At 40.4% G+C, this 23243-nt stretch overlaps 1 protein-coding gene across 1 annotated transcript in view; it reads left to right on the top strand.

The window, feature by feature from the left end:
* Positions 1-23243, top strand: part of amfra (autocrine motility factor receptor a) — a 71985-nt gene extending 48742 nt beyond the window's left edge. Inside the window, exons 7-14 of the mRNA XM_072279372.1 lie at positions 2052-2185; positions 3066-3176; positions 5069-5259; positions 6481-6584; positions 8752-8886; positions 11840-11923; positions 19861-20042; positions 21084-23243. Of these exons, the coding sequence (XP_072135473.1) occupies positions 2052-2185; positions 3066-3176; positions 5069-5259; positions 6481-6584; positions 8752-8886; positions 11840-11923; positions 19861-20042; positions 21084-21264 (1122 nt within the window). The 3' untranslated portion in view covers positions 21265-23243. The remainder of the gene's footprint in view (positions 1-2051; positions 2186-3065; positions 3177-5068; positions 5260-6480; positions 6585-8751; positions 8887-11839; positions 11924-19860; positions 20043-21083) is intronic.

The following is a 23243-nucleotide window of genomic DNA, read 5'->3' as shown; positions in this document are numbered from 1 at the left end:
TGTGGAATTGAGTTCAAGAGCCGTGAGGTAATGTTACAGCTATATAAGACCTTGGTCAGACCCCACTTCGAGTGCTGTGTTCAGTTCTGGTCACCTTACTACAGGAAGAATGTGGATACTATAGAGAGAGTGCAGATGAGATTTTACAAGGATGTTGCCTGGTTTGGAGGGCGTACCTTATGAGAATAGGTTGAATGTACTTGGCCTTTCCTCCTTGGAGGGACGGAGGATGAAAGGTGACCCAATCGAGGTATATAAGATGATGAGGGGCATTGATCATGTGGATAGCCAGAGGCTTTTTTCCAGAGCTGAAATGGCTAACACGAGGGGGCATAGTTTTAAGGTGCTTGGAAATGTCAAGGGTAAGTTTTTCACACAGAGTGGTGTGTGCGTGGAATGCACTGCCAGCGGCGGTGGTGGAAGTGGATACAATAGGGTCTTTTAAGAACCCCTTAGATAGGTACTTGGAGCTTAGAAAAATAGAGGGCTATGTGCTAGGGAAATTGTAGGTTACGTGGTCGGCACAACATTGTGAACTGAAGGGCCTGTAATGTGCTGTAAATTTCTATGTTCTAACCCTAACCGGTGTGTCTTTGAAATGTGGGAGAAAACTGGAGCATCTGAAGGAAATGCATACAGTCACAAGGAGAACATAAAAACCCTGGGAATTGAACCCTGGGATCATGTAACATTGTGAATGCGTTCTTCGAAGTGCTTTCTCTTTGGGGTAGGTTGCTTTGCCATTTGGAGTCTGCCTTTTCACTTTTAATCCCAACACCGTCTGCCCACCAAGGGTTTTCCCACATTTGCAAATTAACTCTCAATAATTTCTGTAGTTATCGGTCTGACTCATTGTGGATTGTTGATCTCAGGTTGGGTAGGATTTTGAAATGGTACATTGACACTTTTGCCTGTTGGGAGGGGTTTTGGATAAAGGAACAAGACATTGATGGCTATGTAAAGCCACTTGCATTTCTTGAAACTGAATCTGCTAGTTGGATTTTAATATCCAAGCCGGTTATTTCAGGAGTGAAGTTTGTAAACACTTACGTGAAATTCTCACAAAATATAATCCTTAATAGTACAATTAAGAAGCGATGAGACAGGCACATGAACAGGCAGAGAAAGAAGGATACAGGCCATGTGCAGTTAGATGGGATTAGTTCAGGGTCAGATGGGTTTGAAGGGTGTGTTTCTGGAAGGACCTGGTCCTGTGCTGTACTTGTGTATTTCTAAAACTGAGCACGATTGATTAAAGTTCTATTAACCAAAGATAGCAAGATAAAATGCATGGCTGACCAGGTGCTTAACTTCAATATTATCACACTCCAGTTTACTACTAACATCGGTTTAGAAACAGAGAGAACCTACAGCACAATACATACCCTTTGGCCCACAAAGTTGTGCCAAAAACGTCCTTACGTTAGAAATTACCTAGGATTACCCATAGCCCTCTATTTTTCTCAGCTCCATGCACCTATCCAGGAGTGTCTTAAAAGACCCTATCGTATCACCATCACCGGCAGCCCATTCCACGCATTCAACACACACTGCGTTTTTAAAAAAAAAACAGCTTGTCCCTGACATCACCTCTGTACCTACTTCCAAGCACCTTAAAACTGTGCCCTCTCGTGCTAGCCATTTGAGCCCTGGGAAGAAGCCTCTGACTGTCCACACGATCAATGCCTCTCATCATCTTATACACCCCTATCTGGTCACCTCTCAACATCCGTTGCTCCAAGGAGAGTTTGATTGTTATACAAGCTCTTAGACTTTCGGTAGTAGATCGTTTATTCAGTGATTACAAAGCAAGCTCCAGAGAATGAAAAGCTTGCAGTCTCTGTATTCAAATAAATCAGTGGTTTTGAATGCATTTGATATAACTTGAGTGTTTTAAAATAAACCTTGTTGGGCTTGGGATAGATCTGCAATGGTAATGCTATTGCAGGCAGTCCTTTCCCATCTTTTCCTTGTTAAGATTTTTTTTTGTTTTGAAAGGTTTGCACTATTGTGTTCTTATTTGTAAATTAACTTAATTTTCTTGTCTGTAGTTGTTTGGAAATATTTGGCTGTCAATGGCGAGCCTGGTCATATTCATGCAGCTCCGCTATCTTTTCCATGAAGTCCAGCGTCGGCTTAAGCGTCATAAGAACTACTTGCGTGTGGTGGGCAACATGGAAGCAAGGTGAATATTTAACATTTTAATTAGAACTTGCCACATCATTAATGGCAAGGAAGAACACAATGATATTTAATAGGTTCATATTTAAAGTTTCATGCAACTATGCTGAGCTCATCAATTTCACCAACTTTATCTCCAACTTCCACACTGCCTTTAAACTCACTTAGGCCATTCTCTCTCTGCCACCACCCCCTGCCTGACCTGCTGAGTTCCTCCAGCATCTTGGGTGTTACACATCTTTTGTGGCGCGTGGCCAAATGGTTAGGATATTGGACTAGGGACTGAAGGTCGTTCGTTCGAGTCTCGGCCTGGGCAGCGTGTGTGTCCTTGAGCAACGCACTTAACCACACAATGCTCCAGTCCACCCAGCTGAGAATGGATACTGACAAAAAATGCTGGGGGTTAACCTTCTGATAGACTGGCGTCCTATCCAGGGGTTGGGGTGGGGGGGGGTGGAGTCTCATACTCTCAGTCGCTTACACCACAGAAATTGGCATAAGCACCAGCTTATGATGGGCCACAAGGCTTGTAACAGACTTTAATCTTTAATTACACATCTTCTCAAAGACTGGAAAGCACTCTTCATATATTTCCAAGGCAATCCAGAAAATTATTTTCGGTTGGTCTGAGTAAACTCTAGTGGACCTGGGTAACAGACCGTTAGATCAACTTCTTGTGCAATATTATTCTTGATGAACTGTTCTGAGGCTAGAGTAGCACTGAGTGTCCTTAATGTTGCTCTGACTTGTTTGTTTTTTTAAAAAAAGAGTAATTTGGCGAATTTGAACTTTTCCAAATTTAACAAATATAGTGAGTGACATGCAGTAGCAACAATATTTAAATGTGATTTATAATATTAAGTGCATTAATCTTTAATTAACAGATTTGCAGCTGCCACTCCTGAGGAACTGGCTTCCAATGATGATGATTGTGCCATTTGCTGGGACTCTATGCAGTCTGCCCGCAAGCTCCCCTGTGGACATCTCTTCCACAAGTATGTGAAAGAATATTTATCATAGATTATACTGGATGATGTTTTAATCACAACAGAAATGCAAAAAGTTCTCTTGAGAAGCACTTCATTTTCATATTCTCAGTATTTTTTTTTCTTGAGCCCTCATATTTCGCAAAAATTACAAAGTTGTTTGATTTGCTTGTACATTACAGCTACAGAAACCATAACATAATATGGCTCAAAAGGTGATATGTGTATCCTTATGAGGAGAAGCTTTACTTCCTTTCTTCGTGGCGTTTAGCCGGCATTATATTTTGAAACATGTCTGTGTGTTCAGCTGTCAAGTATCCCATCTCTTCATTGTATTAATTGCTGCAGTTTAAAACCTATTAGTTTCCTGGATGGCTTTTTAAATGGATCCTGTGTTTACGGAATTAGAGTAGCAGTGAACTGACTGAAACTGGGATTAATGTTATTTGGTGGAATGAAGCCAAGGGACAAGCTGAAATAGGCAAAGAACAATGTGGTTTTGTGAAAGACAAAGGTACAAGAAACGCAATATTGATGTTAAGGATACTATCAGAATGAGCTATTCAAGTGCAAAAAGATTTGTTTATTTGTTTTATCGACTACACAAAAGCATTTGATAAAGTGAAGCACAATAAGTTATTTGAAATATTACAGAAAACTCTAGATCTAGATTCGAAAGACCTCCGCCTAATCAGAAATCTGTACTGGGAACAAATTGCCGCTGTAAGGATAGATGGAGAAGTGAGTCAGTTTACGAAAATCGAGAGGCATTAGACAAGGGTGTGTTTTCTCCCCTGATTTATTTAATATGTACAGTGAAACACTAGTACAAAAAATAAGAGATCTTGGGAATCAAAGTTGGCAGTGAAAACATCAATAATTTCAGGTATGCAGATGACACTGTATTAATTGCAAGTACGGAGGAAGAACTTCAAAACTTAATTGATACAATTGTTGAAGAAAATGCAAAAATGGGTCTATCTATTAATTGCAAAAAGACAATGTATGGTGATATCCAAAAAGAAGGAAAATCCTATCTGCAGGCTGAGAATAAATGGGGAAGACATAAAACAAGTACAGAACTTTTGCTACTTAGGAAGCTGGGTGACATCAGATGGCAGGTGCGACTTGGACATAAAAAGAAGAATAGAGATGGCAAAAGACACCTTTACGAGAATGAAGAGTATACTGACCAATACTAAACTAGGCATGACAACCCGCCTCAGAGTACTGAAATGTTATGTTTATTCAGTTATGTTATATGGCTCAGAATGTTGGACAATATCTAGTAACATGAAATGAATTGTAGCAGCAGAAATGTGGGTTTTGAGGAGGATGCAAAGAATATCATGGACAAAACGAATATCTAACGAGGATGTCATGAACAGAGCAAACACAAAAAGAGAAATAATGTATGAGATCATGAAAAGGCAACGTAACTTCATTGAACATGTGATTAGGAAAGAGGAGTATGGTAATTATGGGAAAGATTGAAGGGAAGAAAGCAAGAGGAAGACAAAGACAAATGATGATGGAGACAGCAGCCAGAGAATTGGAAATGAATACCAATGAATTGATCCACTTGACCCGAAACAGGAGCGTGTGGGCAATGGCAGTCAAAGCTCAAACTGGGCATGGCACTTGATGATGATGATGAAGCCAAGGACCCTTCTGTTTCACTGTTCAGTGACCTCTGTGCCTTGTGGCTACCTTGGGTTACTCTGAAAATGCCCTCATTTGAAAATGGCTTGGATTTTACTGGTTGGAGTGATTAATGTTTATTAATTATCAGAAGCTTGTTAATAATTTTGGGGTTGCTGATCAATACAATGGTTAATTTTATAAAGGATATATTTTTATAGGAAGCAACAACTGATTTTGGCATCTGTCTGTATCACTAGTTCATGCCTTCGTTCCTGGCTTGAGCAGGACACCTCTTGTCCTACCTGCAGAATGTCACTCAACATCACTGAAGATGACCGTGTTGGCGAACCTCACCAACGAGACAACTTGGATGAGAACATAGGGCCTGTGCCAGTTGTAGATGGCAGGCCACATCTTAATCATCACAATCATTTCTTCCATTTTGATGGTAATCTGTGTGTGCTTTGTAATCATTTATTATGCTCTTGTATTTAGATTTTAAAATGTCTGCAAAAGTTATTAGTTTTTATCTCCTGAATTGCTACGTCCCATAAAAGTAGTATTTCATTCGCCAACTGTGAAGAAAAGTGAATCTTAAGGGGAGTCGTGTGTCTTTTTTGTAGAAATTGGTAATTGATGGGAGCACCTGCTTCGCTAGAGGCAAGACTGATTCAATAAGAATCACATTTAATATCACCGGCATATGTCATGAAATTTGTTAACTTTACAGCAGCAGTACAATGAAATACATGATAAATGTAGAGAAAAAGCTGAGTTACATTAAGTATATATTTGTCTATTAAATAGTTAAGTTAAAGTAAGTAGTGCAAAAATAACAGAAATAAAGAAATAGTGAGGTGGTGTTCATGGGTTCAGTGTCAATTTAGAAATCTGATGGCAGAGGGAAAGAAGCTGTTCCTGAATCGCTGAGTGTGTGCCTTCAGGCTTCTGTACCTCCTTCCCGACGGTAACAATGTGAAGAGGGCACATCTTGGGTGGTGGTGGGAATCCTTAATGATCTGGAAATATTGAAAGATTAGTAGAAATTATGAATGATGCAGAGGAACAGCCAGGTACTTTTCAGATTATAAATAACTTGATATTATAGGCTGTGCCTCTTTCTGAATTGTCAAGCAACGTAAATCATTACAGAGCTGTGGGAGCAGATAACGCTCCTCGATCCTTCCCAATTTGAATGATCTCTCTGAGAGAGTGATTTGAGATGCATCAGCTCTGTCTTTTCAGAAAGATTAAGACAATGTGATTTGAGTATTCTGATTTTAATTTGATGTATGTAGTTTTGGACTGAAGCCACAGATTATAGAACATCCTATCTTCATTTAAAATGAGACCCATGTCAGAATTATGCATGCATTTGTTAATGTAACCTGTGACCAGACCAGATGTTGGTAATTGCCAGTAGCATTGGATTTAGAAACTGCCATTGAATGTGGATTGGTTTCAACACTTCACAAATATGGTTTACACAGATATGTATGCGTTTACAAAAGATAAACTGCAAGTTGTAACAAAAGCATTTTCAATCCCTCCCCAAACCATATTTTCCGGCTGTATTATTGTGTCACAGTGACTTTGTTGATCAATTTCTGCTGATCTTTGTTTCAAAATATGAATTTAAGCTCAATGCTACAATTTTCAATCATTACAGGATCTCGTATTGCTAGCTGGCTGCCTAGTTTCTCAGTGGAGGTGATGCATACAACAAATATCCTTGGCATCACACAGGCTAACAATTCCCAACTCAATGCTATGGTGAGTTTAGCAGGGGAACCCATGGTGCATTCTGTTTGTCTGTGTCTTTGTCTGTTAAGCAGACCAGTAATAACATAACCTGAGTTGCCAATATGGCTTGTAACAAAAAGCAGTTTTATTTAAGAACATCATTTAAATGCAGAGCCATAAAGTGCAGATTTTCCGTAAATGTATTTGTGTTCCTGAGTGTACTCCAGGGTTGTTTTCTTTAGCCACTCTCTATTTTAGGGGATAACAACTTAAAAATTAGACCTAAACAAGGCCTCCCTTTCTCTGCTCTCCATTTTAGTCAAAAAAGTGTCTTTCCATTTGCTGCCTACTCTTTCTCCATCATATAATGTAAATTTTTGGGTTTTGAATTGATACATGGTATTGAAAGAAAAGTATCAAGGGTCTCGGCCGGAAACGTCGACTGTACCTCTTCCTAGAGATGCTGCCTGGCCTGCTGCGTTCACCAGCAACTTTGATGTGTGTTGCTTATCTACTGAATTGGTCTATTTTGAATATAAATGTGCAAGTGTCTATACATAGAGGGGTGTCTTCCTGTCAGCCATTTGTTCTGTTTGAAGTTTAGCTCCAACTGCTCCTTGAAGCTAACAAGTGTAATATTTGTAGATCCTCCTGAAGTATCCTTAATTATTTAGTTTATTTCTTGAATATGTTTGCTGTAATTATATTGTTGGTCAACTAAATACTGAAGTTTATATATTCACATTTGCAGTTTTGTACTAATTTGTAGTGATCAATAGGGGATGAATTGATATGGGTTACAGAAACACAGAAAATAGGTGCAGGAGTAGGCCATTCGGCCCTTCGAGCCTGCACCTCCATTCAGTATGATCATGGCTGATCATCCAACTCAGAACCCTGTACCAGCCTTCCCTCCATACCCCCTGATCCCTTTAGCCACAAGGGCCATATCTAACTCCCTCTTAAATATAGCCAATGAACTGGCCTCAACTGTTTCCTGTGGCAGAGAATTCCACAGATTCACCACTCTCTGTGTGAAGAAGTTTTTCCTAATCTCGGTCGTAAAAGGCTTCCCCTTTATCCTCAAACTGTGACCCCTCGTTCTGGACTTCCCCAACATCGGGAACAATCTTTCTGCATCTAGCCTGTCCAATCCCTTTAGTATTTTATACGTTTCAATCAGATTCCCCCTCCATCTTCTAAATTCCAACGAGTATAAACCTAGTTCATCCAGTCTTTCATCATATGAAAGTCCTGCCATCCCAGAAATCAATCTGGTGAACCTTCTTTGTACTCCCTCTATGGCAAGGATGTCTTTCCTCAGATTAGGGGACCAAAACTGCACACAATACTCCAGGTGTGGTCTCACCAAGGCCTTGTACAACTGCAGTAGTACCTCCCTGCTCCTGTACTCGAATCCTCTTGCTATAAATGCCAGCATACCATTCACCTTTTTCACCGCCTGCTGTACCTGCATGCCCACTTTCAATGACTGGTGTATAATGACACCCAGGTCTCGTTTCACCTCCCCTTTTCCTAATCGGCCACCATTCAGATAATAATCTGTTTTCCTGTTTTTGCCACCAAGGTGGATAACTTCACATTTATCCACATTAAATTGCATCTGCCATGAATTTGCCCACTCACCTAACCTATCCAAGTCACCCTGCATCCTCTTAGCATCCTCCTCACAGCTAGCACTGCCGCCCAGCTTCGTGTCATCCGCAAACTTGGAAATGCTGCATTTAATTCCCTCATCCAAGTCATTAATATATATTGTAAACAACTGGGGTCCCAGCACTGAGCCTTGCGGTACCCCACTATCACTGCCTGCCATTTTGAAAAGGTCCCGTTTATTCCCACTCTTTGCTTCCTGTCTGCCAACCAATTCTCTATCCACATCAATACCTTACCCCCAATACCGTGTGCTTTAAGTTTGCACACTAATCTCCTATCCTATTTATATTAGAACAGTCAGATGAAGCCTACTAATTTTTGGCTTTAAAAACTGGCTTTGCATTTTTCCTATTGGCACGATTAATTAAAAATACAAAGTATAATTTCGTACTGTTCAAATTTTATTCATGGATGTATTTGTTTGGAACAGTACATTTTTGTTCCTCCTATGATAGGTTCATGTAGAATGAGACAAACTTGTACAGCATTTGGTGTAATCTTGCTTTCTTGTACCTCACAGGCTCATCAGATCCAGGAAATGTTTCCCCAAGTTCCATATCATCTCGTTCTCCAGGATCTGCAGCTAACACGTTCGATGGAAATCACCACTGATAACATACTTGAAGGGAGACTTCAAGTTCCCTTTCCCCAGCAGGTCAATGTTCCTTTTTGCTTAAGTATAGGGAAAATTGTGTTGAATACTGGTTTGACCTTAACTCAAATATTGTGGTCAATTCCAGTTGACAAATTATAGGAAGGATGTGAAGCCTTCGGAAGGCTTCTTTTTACAAGAAACGTTCCTGGGATGTGGAACTAATATTACACAGAGATTTGACAAGTTAGGATTGCTTTCATTCAAGAAGGTTGAAAGGCGATTCAATACAAGTTAATGATTTGCTTGTAATTGTCGTACCTACACTTGTTAGGTGTAGGCACAGGTATGAAACAGGTTGGTAGTGTTACAGAGCATTGTGTAAGGGTATAGCATTATATCGATCGATCAGATGGAAAGATGGGTGGAACATAAGCAGAAGGAACTTAATGTCAAGTGTGAGGTGATGCATTTTATGAAATCAAATAGGGATAGGATGTGTACAGTAAATAGCAGGGTGCTAAGGAACATTGAGCAGAGGGACCTTGGGTTTCAAGCCCATAATTCACTAAGTGGTAACACTGGGGTAATGAAGAGATTATATGGCATGCTTGCCTTGATAGATCAAGGTATAGAATATAAAAATTGGAAAGTTATGCTGCAACTTTACAAAACACTGATTAGACTGCACGTGGAGTAATGTCTACAGTTCTGTTTGAAACACGATATAATGGATATGGCTGCGCAGGAGAGACTGCGGAGGACGTGGTGGAGGATTACAAATACCTGGGGATACGAATTGACAATAAACTGGACTGGTCAAAGAACACTGAGGCTGTCTACAAGAAGAGTCAGAGCCGTCTCTATTTCCTGAGGAGACTGAGGTCTTTTAACATCTGCTGGATGATGCTGAGGATGTTCTACGAGTCTGTGGTGGCCAGTGCTATTATGTTTGCTGTTGTGTGCTGGGGCAGCAGGCTGAGGGTAGCAGACACCAACAGAATCAACAAACTCGTTTGTAAGGCCAGTGATGTTGTGGGGATGGAACTGGACTCTCTCTCACGGTGGTGTCTGAAAAGAGGATGCTGTCCAAGTTGCATGCCATCTTGGTCAATGTCTCCCATCCACTACATATTGTACTGGTTGGGCACAGGAGTACATTCAGCCAGACTCATTCCACCGAGATGCAACACACAGCGTCATAGGAAGTCATTCCTGCCTGTGGCCATCAAACTTTACAACTCCTCCCTTGGAGGGTCAGACACCCTGAGCCAATACTGCCATTGTACAAGACCTTGGTGAGACCACACCTGGAGCACTGTGTGCAGTTTTGGTCCCCTAATCTGAGGAAAGACATTCTTGCCATGGAGGGAGTACAAAGAAAGTTCACCAGATTGATTCCTGGGATGGCAGGACTTTCATATGATGAAAGACTGGATTGACTAGGTTTATACTTGTTGGAATTTAGAAGATTGAGGGGGGATCTGATTGAAATGTATAAAATCCTGAAGGGATTGGACAGGCTAGATGCAGGAAGATTGTTCTGGATGTTGGGGAAGTCCAGAACGAGGGGTCACAGTTTGAGGATAAAGGGGAAGCCTTTTAGGACCAAGATGAGGAAAAACTTCTTCACACAGAGAGTGGTGAATCTGTGGAATTCTCTGCCACAGGAAACAGTTGAGGCCAGTTCATTGGCTATATTTAAGAGGGAGTTAGATATGGCCTTTGTGGCTAAAGGGATCAGGAGGTATGGAGAGAAGGCAGGTACAGGGTTCTGAGTTGGATGATCAGCCATGATCATACTGAATGGCGGTGCAGGCTCGAAGGGTCGAATGGCCTACTCCTGCACCTATTTTCTATGTTTCTATGAACCTGTGGTGCGAGTCCTGAGGCTCTTGTACCTAAGGAAGTAGAGGTACTGCCATGCTTTCTTTGTAATTGCACTTGTGATCTGTACCCAGGACAGGTCCTCCAAAATAATAACACCTAGGAATTTAAAGCTGCTAACTCTCTCCACCTCTGATCCTCCAATGAGGACTGGGTCAGGGACCTCTGGGTTCTCCTTCTCCTTGGTCCTGCTAACATTGAGTGAGAGGTTGTTATTATAACACCACTCAGCAAGATTTTCAATTTCCCTCCTATATGCTGATCCATCACCACCTTTGATTCGGCCTTCAACAGTGGTGTCATCAGCAAACTTGAATATGGTATTGGAGCTGTGCTTAGCCACACAGTTAAGTGTAAAGCCAGTAGAGCAGGGGACTGAGCACATAGCCTTTTGGTGCTGAAGATCATGTGGTTGCCAATCCAAACTGACTGGGATCTGCAAGTGAGGAAATTGAGAATCCGATTGCACAAGGAGGTATTGAGGCCAAGGTCTTGGTGCTTATTGAGAGGATGATGGCATTGAATGCTCAGCTATAGTCGATAAAGAGCATTCTGATGTATGCATCCTTGCTATCCAGATGTTCCAGGCTTGAATGAAGAGCTAATGAGATGGCATCTACTGTGGACCTGTTGCTCTAGAAGGGAAATTGGAGTGGATTTAGGTCTCGTTTCAGGCAGGAATTGATGTGTTTCATCACCAACCTCTCAAAGCACTTCATCACTGTGGATATAAGTGCTCCTGGGTGATAATCATTGAGGCAGGTCACCTCTCTGTTCTTGGGTCCCGGTATAATTGAAGCCTGGTTGAAATCTGTAAAGTATTGTCTGCAGTTGTGGTCAAGCAGATTTCATATGGTCTTCAAGAAAGCATTGTATTTAGTTTGTGATTTATTTATCACATGTACATCAAAACATAGTGAAATGTGCCATTTGCATTAACATACTATATAAATGTGCAATGAAAGATTTGTGGCATTAGAGGAGATGATGGTGGAACCAGAGTTGTTATGGTAAAGGGCGGGCATGGAAGAGATGGATCAAGTGGTATCCTGCGCCATAAGCATTCTTGTGTCTAAGATTAATTAAATCTCCTAATATCTATTATTCCTATCTCTGCTCTCTTCAACAGCGACAAGATAGTAGACCAGCATTAAATGGTACAGTTTTGGATGAGGACAATGGTAATCCAGCTGATTCAAGTAGTGAACAGCAGGTAATTCATATTCCATGATATAATTTGATTATCCATGTTGTGGAATATTGCTGTACTGCAGGTGGAATCTACACTAATTGCATCTTGTTTAAAAAGCTCTTACTTGATAAGTAGGACCTTACTGTCCTTGAGTTTTTTTATATTTAATATATACATCCTCCTTGTGCAAAAAAACTGTCGCTCAGTTCTGTTTGAATGAACTTTTCACCATAGGTAGTGGTCTCATTGTGGAGTTTAGTCCTTCATCTTGGTGTTTCAAACATCCAGAAGGTTAACTTCCACCCTAAATTTTGTAACCGAGCAATTCCAGTCAGACAGCCTTGACTGTTAAAGGAGGGTTCACTTTTGTCTAAGTCAGGTGAGTCATCAGTTTTTAACGGAAAGTCAGATACAGGTTTCCCCTGCCATCCGAAGGTAGAGCGTTCCTATGAAATGGTTCGTAAGCCGGAATGTCGTAAAGCAAAGAAGCAATTACCATTTATTTATATGGGAAAATTTTGTGAGCGTTCGCAGACACAAAAATAACCTACCAAATCATGCCAAATAACATATAAAACCTAAAATAACAGTAACATCTAGTAAAAGCAGGAATGATATGATAAATACACAGCTTATAAAGTAGAAATACTCTTCCACAATAATTGCCTGAACTGTTCTCCGCAGCGAAAATCTCACGCAAGCACCATCGGCAAAAGCACGGTGCAAGAGCTCTCTAGTAACCTTTAAGCTATGAAGCTGCCAAATCATACCAAATAACATGTAAAAATACACAGCTGATATAAAGTAGAAATAATGTATGTACAGTGTAGTATCACTTACTGGAATTGGGAAAGCGCGGAGAACACTGATGGTGGTGTGTCAGGCTGAGTTGGAGGTTGGGGTGGTGCAGTGGCCCCCACCCTCCAGGCAGCGACCGATACCGATCTGCGAAGAATGCAGCGGTAGCCGGGAGGCACCCAGAACATCTTTTAAGAAAAAAGCCGAAATAAACATGCTAATTAATTAGGTGCCGCCCAGCGCGTAATTGTCGGCCCAGATCAGTGCCGATTGCATCGCCTCTGAGCTGGACCAACAATTACGTGTCGGGCGGCACCTGATTAGCATGTTTATTTCAGCTTTTTTCTTAAAGATGTGCTGTGTGCCTCCTGGCTACTGCTGCATTCTCCGCGAATTGGTATCTGTCTGCGGCCTGGGTTTTGGGGTGGTGGGACACTGGAGTGTCATCTTGTCGTCTGTTTCCATTAGAGCAGGCAACTCATCTTCTCCTATGACTGCCCACCTCGATGTCGAAGGTCGAGGTACGTCGTCTGCTGTGTCTAATGTGGAAGGCTTGCTTGACTGCTGAGCCTCGCGCATTTTTCTATCATACAGTTCTTTATAAGCACTCAAACCATCCTGCAAATATCCCCCAAACCAATGTACCCCTTCATAATTAAAGTCGTACTTTATCAGTACTCATTCGGTTTCCATTGTTATCCTTTCCTCTTCCAATTGCATCAGCTCTTCATCTATCAGTTCTTGGTCATGGGATGCTAAAACCTCTTCAACATCATCTTTGTCAGCTTCCCCAAGCCAAACTCACTTAGTCCTTACTTCGTTCACCACAATCAAAACGCTTAATTATGTCTAGTTTTACGCTAAGTGTAACACCCTTACAAGCTCTTTCAGGCTTTTCTGATACCATAGAACTCATCTTGCTAACGGCTGCTCACAGGCACGTGTTTAAGCAGTGCCGCCGAGAATGCCGTTCTGAATCCGGGGGAGAGTGGCTGCTCGGGGCGCGCGCTGATTTTTACCGTGCGCTGATTTTTTTCGCACACTGCTTTTTTCGTAACAGTGAAAACACCTTCTGTTAGCGAAAACAGGGTACTAATGTAGGTCTTTTGTAACAGTGAGGTTTTGTAAAGTGAACATTCGAAAAGCAGGGGACACCTGTAATCTGGTTATTTTCGTATTTTTTTGTGTGGTAATTGCAATACACAAAACGGTTGTAGCATTTTTCACATTGGTGACTAAATATAAAGGCGCAATGTTTTTTTATATTTGTGTCTCCCTTCCAAGATTTTAAAATCATCATTTAGGAATTGTGACATTTAATACTGTATGTGCAAAATTTTCCCAAACCAAATATTTGGAAAAAAAAACTTTTTTGGGCCCCACTGTAAACTTCTATTTCTCAGTCCCTATATTTCTCTAGTAATTAAGTCAGGCTGCTTATATGCTTATTGTGTGTGACCAAGATGAACTTCAAACCACTAATCACAGAATGAGGGGAAATTTGATAGAGGTATATAAAATTATGGGTATAGATAGAGTGAATGCAAGCAGATTTTTTCCACTGAGGCAAGGGGAGATAAAAACCAGAGGACATGGGTTAAGGGTGAGTGGGGAAAAGTTTAAAGGGAACATTAGGGGGGCTTCTTCACACAGAGAGTGGTGGGAGTTTGGAATGAGCTACCAGACGAGATGGTAAATGCGGATTCTTTTTTAACATTTAAGAATAAATTGGACAGATACATGGATGGGAGGTGTACGGAGAGATATGGTCCGTGTGCAGGTCAGTGGGACTAGGCAGAAAGTGGTTCGGCAGAGCCAAGAAGGGCCAAAAAGCCTGTTTCTGTGCTGTAGTTTTTCTATGTTTTCTAATCGTTGATATGGCAAACTCTGCCTATTTCCATTTCTGTGAAATCTGTCTCTGTCACTGCCTTTGCTTATTTTCTGAAACATACATTTATGCACATGACTTTGTGACTTCTGAATTTGGACGCTACATACCATGGAAGATCCAGTTCATTTTGCGCCTCATTTTCTCAGCTGTTGTTGCCAGTAAATTCTTCATGATAATGTACCAATTCACTTGGATTTCTCCCTATACGGGAACCCAGAGAAAGTTTTACCTGGAGTAAGTCTGTGATCCCAATTATTTTGGAGATTTGTACATTGTCAAAGTTAAACTTAATTGTTTTTTAATTGAAAATAGTTTTGAATGTTGGGCATTTCAGAAACACCAACTATTTATCTGACAAAGCTGTCAAAGTTTGTTTCTGAATATCCAAAAGTGCTGGGCAGCAAGATTACTTTTCTGGATGCAGAGAAGTTAACTGTAATATCTATGTAGACTAAATGCTGGTAGTGAATCTCGCTCGCTGAATTATGGGTTAATATGCACTCATTATTTTTTGTTGCCTTTCTGAATACTCAGAATGGATTCATAACATTTCATCAATCTCAACAAATTCTTTCAGTAAGAATATAGTTGAGGATAGTACAATAGGTACAATGGTCCAGACTTTGCTGAGTGGCCTGCTGCCACCACTTGCTGCTGGTGTTTCCTATTCTCCTGAACTTGCGGTTTCCAGATCAAAACGGCTTATTTACCTGAATTCTCTTAGAAGCTGAAGCAATACCAGAGCCTCAAATTTAGTAACTTGGTGATGTGGGCCGGAACAAGTAATTGTGAAAATATTATCAGCAAAACCCTGTCCTGCCAAAGCTGTTTGGTGTCTTCATTGCTTCACATTCTGATGTCCAGAAGTACTTAAAGTAAAAATTATTCAAATTTGTCTTTTAATAGAAACATAGAAAATAGGTGCTGGAGCAGGCCACCGGCCCTTCGAGCCTGCACCGCCATTCAGTATGATCATGGCTGATCATCCAACTCAGAACCCTGTACCAGCCTTCCCTCCATACCCCCTGATCCCTTTAGCCGCAAGGGCCATATCTAACTCTCTCTTAAATATAGCCAATGAACTGGCCTCAACTGTTTCCTGTGGCAGAGAATTCCACAGATTTACCACTCTCTGTGTGAAGAAGTTTTTCCTAATCTCGGTCCTAAAAGGCTTCCCCTTTATCCTCAAACTGTGACCCCTCGTTCTGGACTTCCCCAACATCGGGAACAATCTTCCTGCATCTAGCCTGTCTAATCCCTTTAGGATTTTATACGTTTCAATTAGATCCCCCCTCAATCTTCTAAATTCCAATGAGTATAAGACTAGTTCATCCAGTCTTTCATCATATGAAAGTCCTGCCATCCCAGGAATCAATCTGGTGAACCTTCTTTGTACTCCCTCTATGGCAAGGATATCTTTCCTCGGATTAGGGGACCAAAACTGCACACAATACTCCAGGTGTGGTCTCATCAAGGCCTTGTACAACTGCAGTAGTACCTCTCTGCTCCTGTACTCGAATCCTCTTGCTATAAATGCCAGCATACGATTCACCTTTTTCACCGCCTGCTGTACCTGCATGCCCACTTTCAATGACTGGTGTATAATGACACCCAGGTCTCGTTGCATCTCATCTTTTCCTAATCGGCCACCATTCAAATAATAATCTGTTTTCCTGTTTTTACCACCAAAGTGGATAACTTCACATTTATCCACATTAAATTGCATCTGCCATGAATTTGCCCACTCACCGAACCTATCCAAGTCACCCTGCATCCTCTTAGCATCCTCCTCACAGCTAACACTGCCGCCCAGCTTCGTGTCATCCGCAAATTTGGAGATGCTGCATTTAATTCCCTCATCCAAGTCAATAATATATATTGTAAACAACTGGGGTCCCAGCACTGAGCCTTGCGGTACCCCACTAGTCACTGCCTGCTATTTTGAAAAGGTCCCGTTTATTCCCACTCTTTGCTTTCTGTCCGCCAACCAATTCTCTATCCACATCAATACCTTACCCCCAATACCGTGTGCTTTAAGTTTGCACACTAATCTCCTGTGTGGGACCTTGTCAAAAGCCTTTTGAAAAATTAAAAAATAAAACAATTAAAACATACTTTCAAATTGTCATGTCTGTTTTAATATTTCCAATAAAAATTTGCTTTATGCTTTGTTCATCAAAACTGTGAAATTCCTCAGCCTTGCAGGATCTGAGGTTTTAAATGCAAGAGGTTCTGTGTGGACCATGTTCACTCCAGCAATGGAGCACAGTTGTAACATTGCTGGCAAAGCTCAGCCAGTAAGTTTGGGATTTATGCACGTCTGTGATACCAAAACTCAAAAACAACATACTAGGGTTACCAAGAAGACTTGCAGGCTACTGGATGGTGCTGTTATGTATATTGGAATATAAGGAATTTAAAAGCAAACAGACAAAATAAATAATATACTGGTCTCAAAACAGTGCAGGTGTTGGTAACTTAGTGGCAAATGCAAGGATGTGTCCCACGTTTAAGCTGGGAATTTTTTTATAGATTATGAGCACACGCAGTCCTCTTTTATTGTCATTAAGTAATGCATACATTAAGAAATGATACAATGTTTTTCCAGAATGATATCACAGAAACACATGACAAACCGACTTTAAAAACTGATAAAAACCACATAATTATAACATATAGTTACAACAGTGCAAAGCAATACCGTAATTTAATAAGAACAGACCATGGGCATGGTAAAAGTCTGAAAGTCTCTCGAAAGCCCCATCATCTCACGCACACAGTGAACCTCCGGCGCTGCAAACTTGCCGATGCAGCATCCTGGAAGCATCCAACCACAGTCTGACTCTGAGTCAGTCGGAAAACTCCGAGCCTCCGACCAGCTCTCTGACACCGAGCACCATCTCTGCCGATCGCTTCGACCCCAGCCCCAGTAACAGGCAGTAGGCAAAGCCGAGGGTCTAGGGCCTTCCCCTCCGGAGATTCTCGATCGCACAGTAGCAGCGGCAGCGAAGTGGGCATTTCAGAAGTTTCTCCAGGTGTTCCTCCGTGCTTCTCATGGCTGTCTCCATCAAATCAGGATTGTGTACGGCCCCCTAGTTAACACATATCGATATCATTCGGAACGGCCGCGCGCGCTGTGTCGTGCCGCCATCTTCTCCTCACTTATGCCCTTGGCTTATTTTGAAATCTGCAGATTACAGTAAATTGGAAAGAATCTGTAGGTTTGACAAATCCTGAGGAAGACAAAATACAAGGTGGGCGTATAATTATAGTCTTGCAAGTTGCTATGTTTTTGGCAGTAATGCTGGTATACAATTAGAAGTGTTGGTGGGTGTGGCATTTGGGAACACAGCCACACAAATTATTAAATGTTTATGGCCTTTGTAAAGGGGAGAAGTAAAATCTGACACTGGGCTGCGTTTCTCAATGGGTGAAAATGAAGAAGAAATGTTAACATCCTGGCTAGACTAAGTTTCGTATTCTGTGAAGTTTACTCTACATGAATTGAGGTTAATGCTATTGGGAAGACTTAAATAGGCTGAAGTTTTTTTTTAAAAATGCAGAAGACTTTGAATGTTCTGGAGATTTTTGCAAAAGTGTTTGATAAGCTAGATGCAAAAATATTGCCACTCAGGAGACAAGTTACAGCTCTCATCATGGTTCTATTTCTTACTGTCGCTTTCTATTTTTTTTTCATGACCCAATGACTTCTTCATTAATATTATTTTCATCTTTTAAACTGCTAGTTTCATAAAGCTATCTTTCCATTTAGCAGTCTTATCTCTGGAATAATTGGAAATGTTGCTTGCTTCATGTAATTAAAAAAAATTAAATATAAAGTTTACAGTCTGTTTCATTTAAATTTTTTTAGATTTATGAGGACACTCAGTCCTCATTTATTGTCATTTAGAAATGCATGCATTAAAAAATGATGCAACGTTCCTCGAGAGTGATATCACCAGAAACACAGGACAAACCAAAATTAAAACTGACAAAACCACATAATTATAACATATAGTTACAACAGTGCAAAGCAACACCGTAATTTGATAAAGAGCAGACCATGGGCATGCTAAAAAAAAAGTCTCAAAGTTCCGATGGCCTCATCATCTCACGCAGACAGTAGAAGGGAGAAACTCTCCCTGCCATGAACCTCCAAGCGCTGCAAACTTGCCAACGCAGCACCATTGGAAGCACCCGACCACAGCGGACTCTGAGTCCGTCCAAAAACTTCGAGCCTCCAACCAGCCCTCCGACACCGAGCGCCATCCTCTGCCAAGCGCTTCGACCCCGCCTCGGCCGCCGAACAACAAGCAAAGCTGAGGACTCAGGGCCTTCCCCTCCGGAGATTCTGGATCACACAGTAGCAGCCGCAGCGAAACAGGCATTTCAGAAGTTTCACCAGATGTTCCTCCGTGCTCTCACGTCTGCCTCCATCAAATCAGGGTTGTGCACGGCACCCTACTTGACAAATAACAGATATCACCACCGTTGTGGCCACTGTGAGCTGCGTTGCACGGCCATCTTCTCCTCCCACTCTTCTCAGTCAAGATTCAAGTTTATTTATCATGTGTACATTGAAACATACTGTGAAATGAATACATCGTTTGCATTAACAACACACCCGAGGGTGTGCTGGGAGCAGTCTGCAACTGTTGCCACGTAGTCTAGCACCACTTAGTACCAGCAAATGTTAACTTTCTGTGGAAAAGGCAATGAAAATATTTTCCCTTTTGCAGTTCCCAAATTTTAGGTGTTGTAATAAATTACTTAGATGCATTATAAAGTGGCAGGTTTTTGATTGTTTTCTTTCAAGTTTGTGATTATTTTCATTAAATCATCCAAATGCAGTTCAATTAGTTTAGGTTCTAAAGTTTAGAAATTACCATATTCCATGAAATGAGAAAGTGAAACTCTTTAAAGCTGAAAATCATTGCTAAAATTAGATTGATACCCTTCAGAAGGATTACATTAACTCTTATAGATTGCTTTTTATTTCCTTCATTCCTTGATGAAGATGCTCTAGTCTTTGCATCTTGATTAACAAGTAACTGCAAATCTGATTATTTATCTCATAATGCAAGAAAGATTTTTAAAACCAACTTGTTAATATTCCTTTCTACTGGAACGAGTAAATTAAAACTTTAAATTAATTAAATTAAATTAGTTGCTACAGCATTAGGTGTTGAGTTAAAAGGTTTGAGCTTCTAAGAAGGTGTACCTATTGAGTCTGTATAAATGCCTAAACAATATGCCTTTGTATCTTCAGCCTGAGCATCCAGCCCTTGAACCTACCCACAGTTTGGAAGAGACATTTGCAACCAGAACTGCAGTGGTCGATGTTCCAGCTGAGGACTTTGAAGCACGGGGAAGTCGCTTTTCAAAGTCAACAGATGAGAGACAACAAATGTTAGTGCAGCGCAAAGAGGAATTACTTCTTCAAGCACGGAGGTAGGCTGAGGATTGGTAAAGAGCTTTCATTTAGGATTCGCTAATCAATAGGGCATGAATAGACTGGGCTTTCTATTTTTGATGAAAGGCCATCAAGTTAAACATTAATTCTGTTTCACACTACACAAATGCTGCCTATACTGATGATTTTTTGTGGATATCTTTTGTTGTATTTCAGATTTGTAGCATTTTATTTCTGAACTCTAAAATTTGCTTAGAGCCTTGAATATGGGTGACAAAAGATTGAGAATTGCTAAACTATAATTATTTGACAAAGTTACTGCATATATTTCAGTAAAAATTAATGAAACTGATAGCTACGTAAAGGAATAAACGGGATTTCAAAATCAACATTACTATCATCTGATGTAAAAATTGAAGGGCCCATTAAACACAACAGAAAATGAATGAGAAAATGGCATGCATTTTGAATAATTTGTCAGGCCTTTAAAGTGGAGGCACGAAGCTGCATGCCTGATATCTTGAGGAAATACCAAATCAGGAAGTTGCCAAAATTGATATGAGGAAAGTAATGGCAAAGAAGAAAATACTGACAGTAAGAATTAATGACACATTCTCAGGACCTAGGTTTGTCCCACTCAGGGCTTTAAATGTCCTTATTTACTTTTATTGAGTAAAATTCTTTTCAGGAAGTGGGGTCTACAACTAAAAATGTACTTGAAAGCTTTGACTGTTTTTGGTTAATCAGAGGGGGAGCAGGGTATGGGAGTTTGGACTTTCTTTTCTATTAATCTATTGATGTAACACTCCATCCCCTTTATACCTAAGTAGCTTCTCCATAAATGCATGGATGCTATTCAGTTCAAACAATGCAATCAAGCTACATTCTCACCCAGCCCTGGCCACATCAACCCCTCCACTCTGAGCCTATTGATCCTCCTCTACTCCTCACATGCACACACACCCGATACAGCCGTATGTGCTTAAGTATGTGGTTTATCAGTATGGAAAGACTCACAGGGAGGGAAAGATGAAAAAAGAACAAGTTTATAACAATGTGAACATTTTATTCCCTCTCAGACGATATGCAAGTAGAAGCCAGAATGAAGCAGACAGTTTATCAAATGATGACGCATCCTCTGGATCATCATTGAACAGTATTTCTTTACGGCGCAAAGCCGAACGACGACACCTGCAACAACAGCAGAACTCTGGTTTTGATGATGCAAGACTGAGAACCTGGAATCTTGACACTTCCTGAATTGCTTGTTTGCCTCTGCTTCGCTTGCAACAGTAAGAGCAGGACAAGCGTCATCCCAAACCACTCTGCAAAGTCAAGCCATTGAGCTGGGACGTTGTACTGTCACATATATACTGTAGCTGCACGAAAGGAGCCAGCGTTAACAGTATTTGGGGTGGGAAGTGGCATGGGTGATTTTTTTAATATATATATATATATATACAGCTTTTGTGGAAACAATAAATGGCTTTGTACCTGCAAAAGGGAAACTTAAATAGCTACAAGTGTCCGGAAGCTACTTCTAAACTCAAAGGAAATATACATAGTATACAGGTTTGTTGTGTTGGACTGTGAAAGGCCACCTAGTTCTCTTGAACTCATTGGGCAGTGCAAGATGGTTCTTTTGGAATTAGTCAACTAAGCTGCCATGTAGTGCTGCTTGATGGTAATGTTGGTCATTTTTTTTCCATCATACAAGAAACTGAACAATTTTACACATTTCTCACCAGTCCCTCATTCTACCTTTTTTTTCCAGATTATATTATATTGCCTTTGCTACTTCAATGGCTTCCCTGTCTGTATAGAACTTAATTCTGTTAAGTTTTATTTGAATCCTTAATTGTCTTGTTTCAAATTGCTCCAGGTAAACTGAATTGTACTGTCATCATTCATTAACTTCAAATAGTTCATGTCAGGTATGATATGGTAGTTTCAGCTTGTATAATTGGCATTAGAGTGGATTGATATTTTGCTGCCTGATGGGTTGCTGCTACTTCTGGAAAAGTAGTATGGAGATTTGAAATGATGTGATGGAAAGTTACAAAGTGACATTCCATATTTAAGATTTTAAGCCAAAAATGTTTTAATAGGTTTGAACAATTTCAGTCCTACTTCCCAGAACTTGTTACTTTAAGCACATGCGATGCACCATCTTCTATAACAATATTTTTCTCTCATCAGTGTGACATGAAAGTTTAAGAACTGTGTGTAATATAGAAGTAACATGTGAAAGGCCTCGAGAGCCTTCATTCTGTCCTTTCAGGATGTATCTGGTGTCCAGAAAATTTGGCTATCCGAATCTCCATTCATAGTTCTAAAACTTTTTGAGGTGGTTAGACATGTTTTATCCAGCTCTATGGTGTTTTATGCATGATTTGTATTGCATGTTCACTTTTGCATTTAGCATAATGTCTAGAATTGGCCACATGCACATTACAGATTTATTTAATATTCTGTTCCCCAACTTTTGAATGTGCTGATTTTCACAATTTTATGCAATATTTCAAGTAACTAATACTGACCTAAGTTGAACTGAGCATTTCAGTGTAGACAGTTGGGTAACATAATAGGCGACTGTATACTGAAAAACAACATGAAACAACAGTTGTTGGTTCCTGTTTTGACTATTGTTTGGATGTTTTACCACAATCACTGCTGCAGTGACAAACGTGTTTCAGTACAACATCTTTTTTCCAAAAACCTTATTTGGGAAGAGAAAATAAAAGAATAAATCCTAGTTTCTGTTTCTGTTCTTTATAATTGAAATAGCATCCTAGTTAATTAGTTCAACAACCAATAATACATAAAATTTGAAATTGATTTTAATTTTTCTCCATCATACTCAAAGGAACAGTAGTTTTACTTCCAGATTCTGCACAAAACAATGATTAGGCAGGAATCCAACTGCTTGCTGTTGAGCTTCTGTAGATAAATTTTGGGAGGGAAGATCTTCAAATATCAGTGCACATTGTTACTTTCTTACTTTCAGAACTCAACTGCTGTAAGTTGAAGTAGGAACTCCTTTTAAGGAAGAATCTATTGAATCCTAAATGTACCAAACTGAAGAATGAGTGAATGTGTAGGAATTTGTATAATGCCTTGTGACGCTTTACTCTGGGAGGATTTGACTGTAGTTTGTTTTGCATATTAAGCACTATTACCACTTTTTCATTTTTTACAAATATTTAAATAAAATGCATTTTTGGTTTGCTCAAAATGAA

The sequence above is a fragment of the Mobula birostris genome, chromosome 15 (assembly GCF_030028105.1).
Source record: "Mobula birostris isolate sMobBir1 chromosome 15, sMobBir1.hap1, whole genome shotgun sequence".
In the NCBI taxonomy this organism is placed as follows: domain Eukaryota; kingdom Metazoa; phylum Chordata; class Chondrichthyes; order Myliobatiformes; family Myliobatidae; genus Mobula; species Mobula birostris.
Note: the sequence above shows the minus strand (reverse complement) of the source record. Positions and strands in the feature narration are given on the sequence as shown.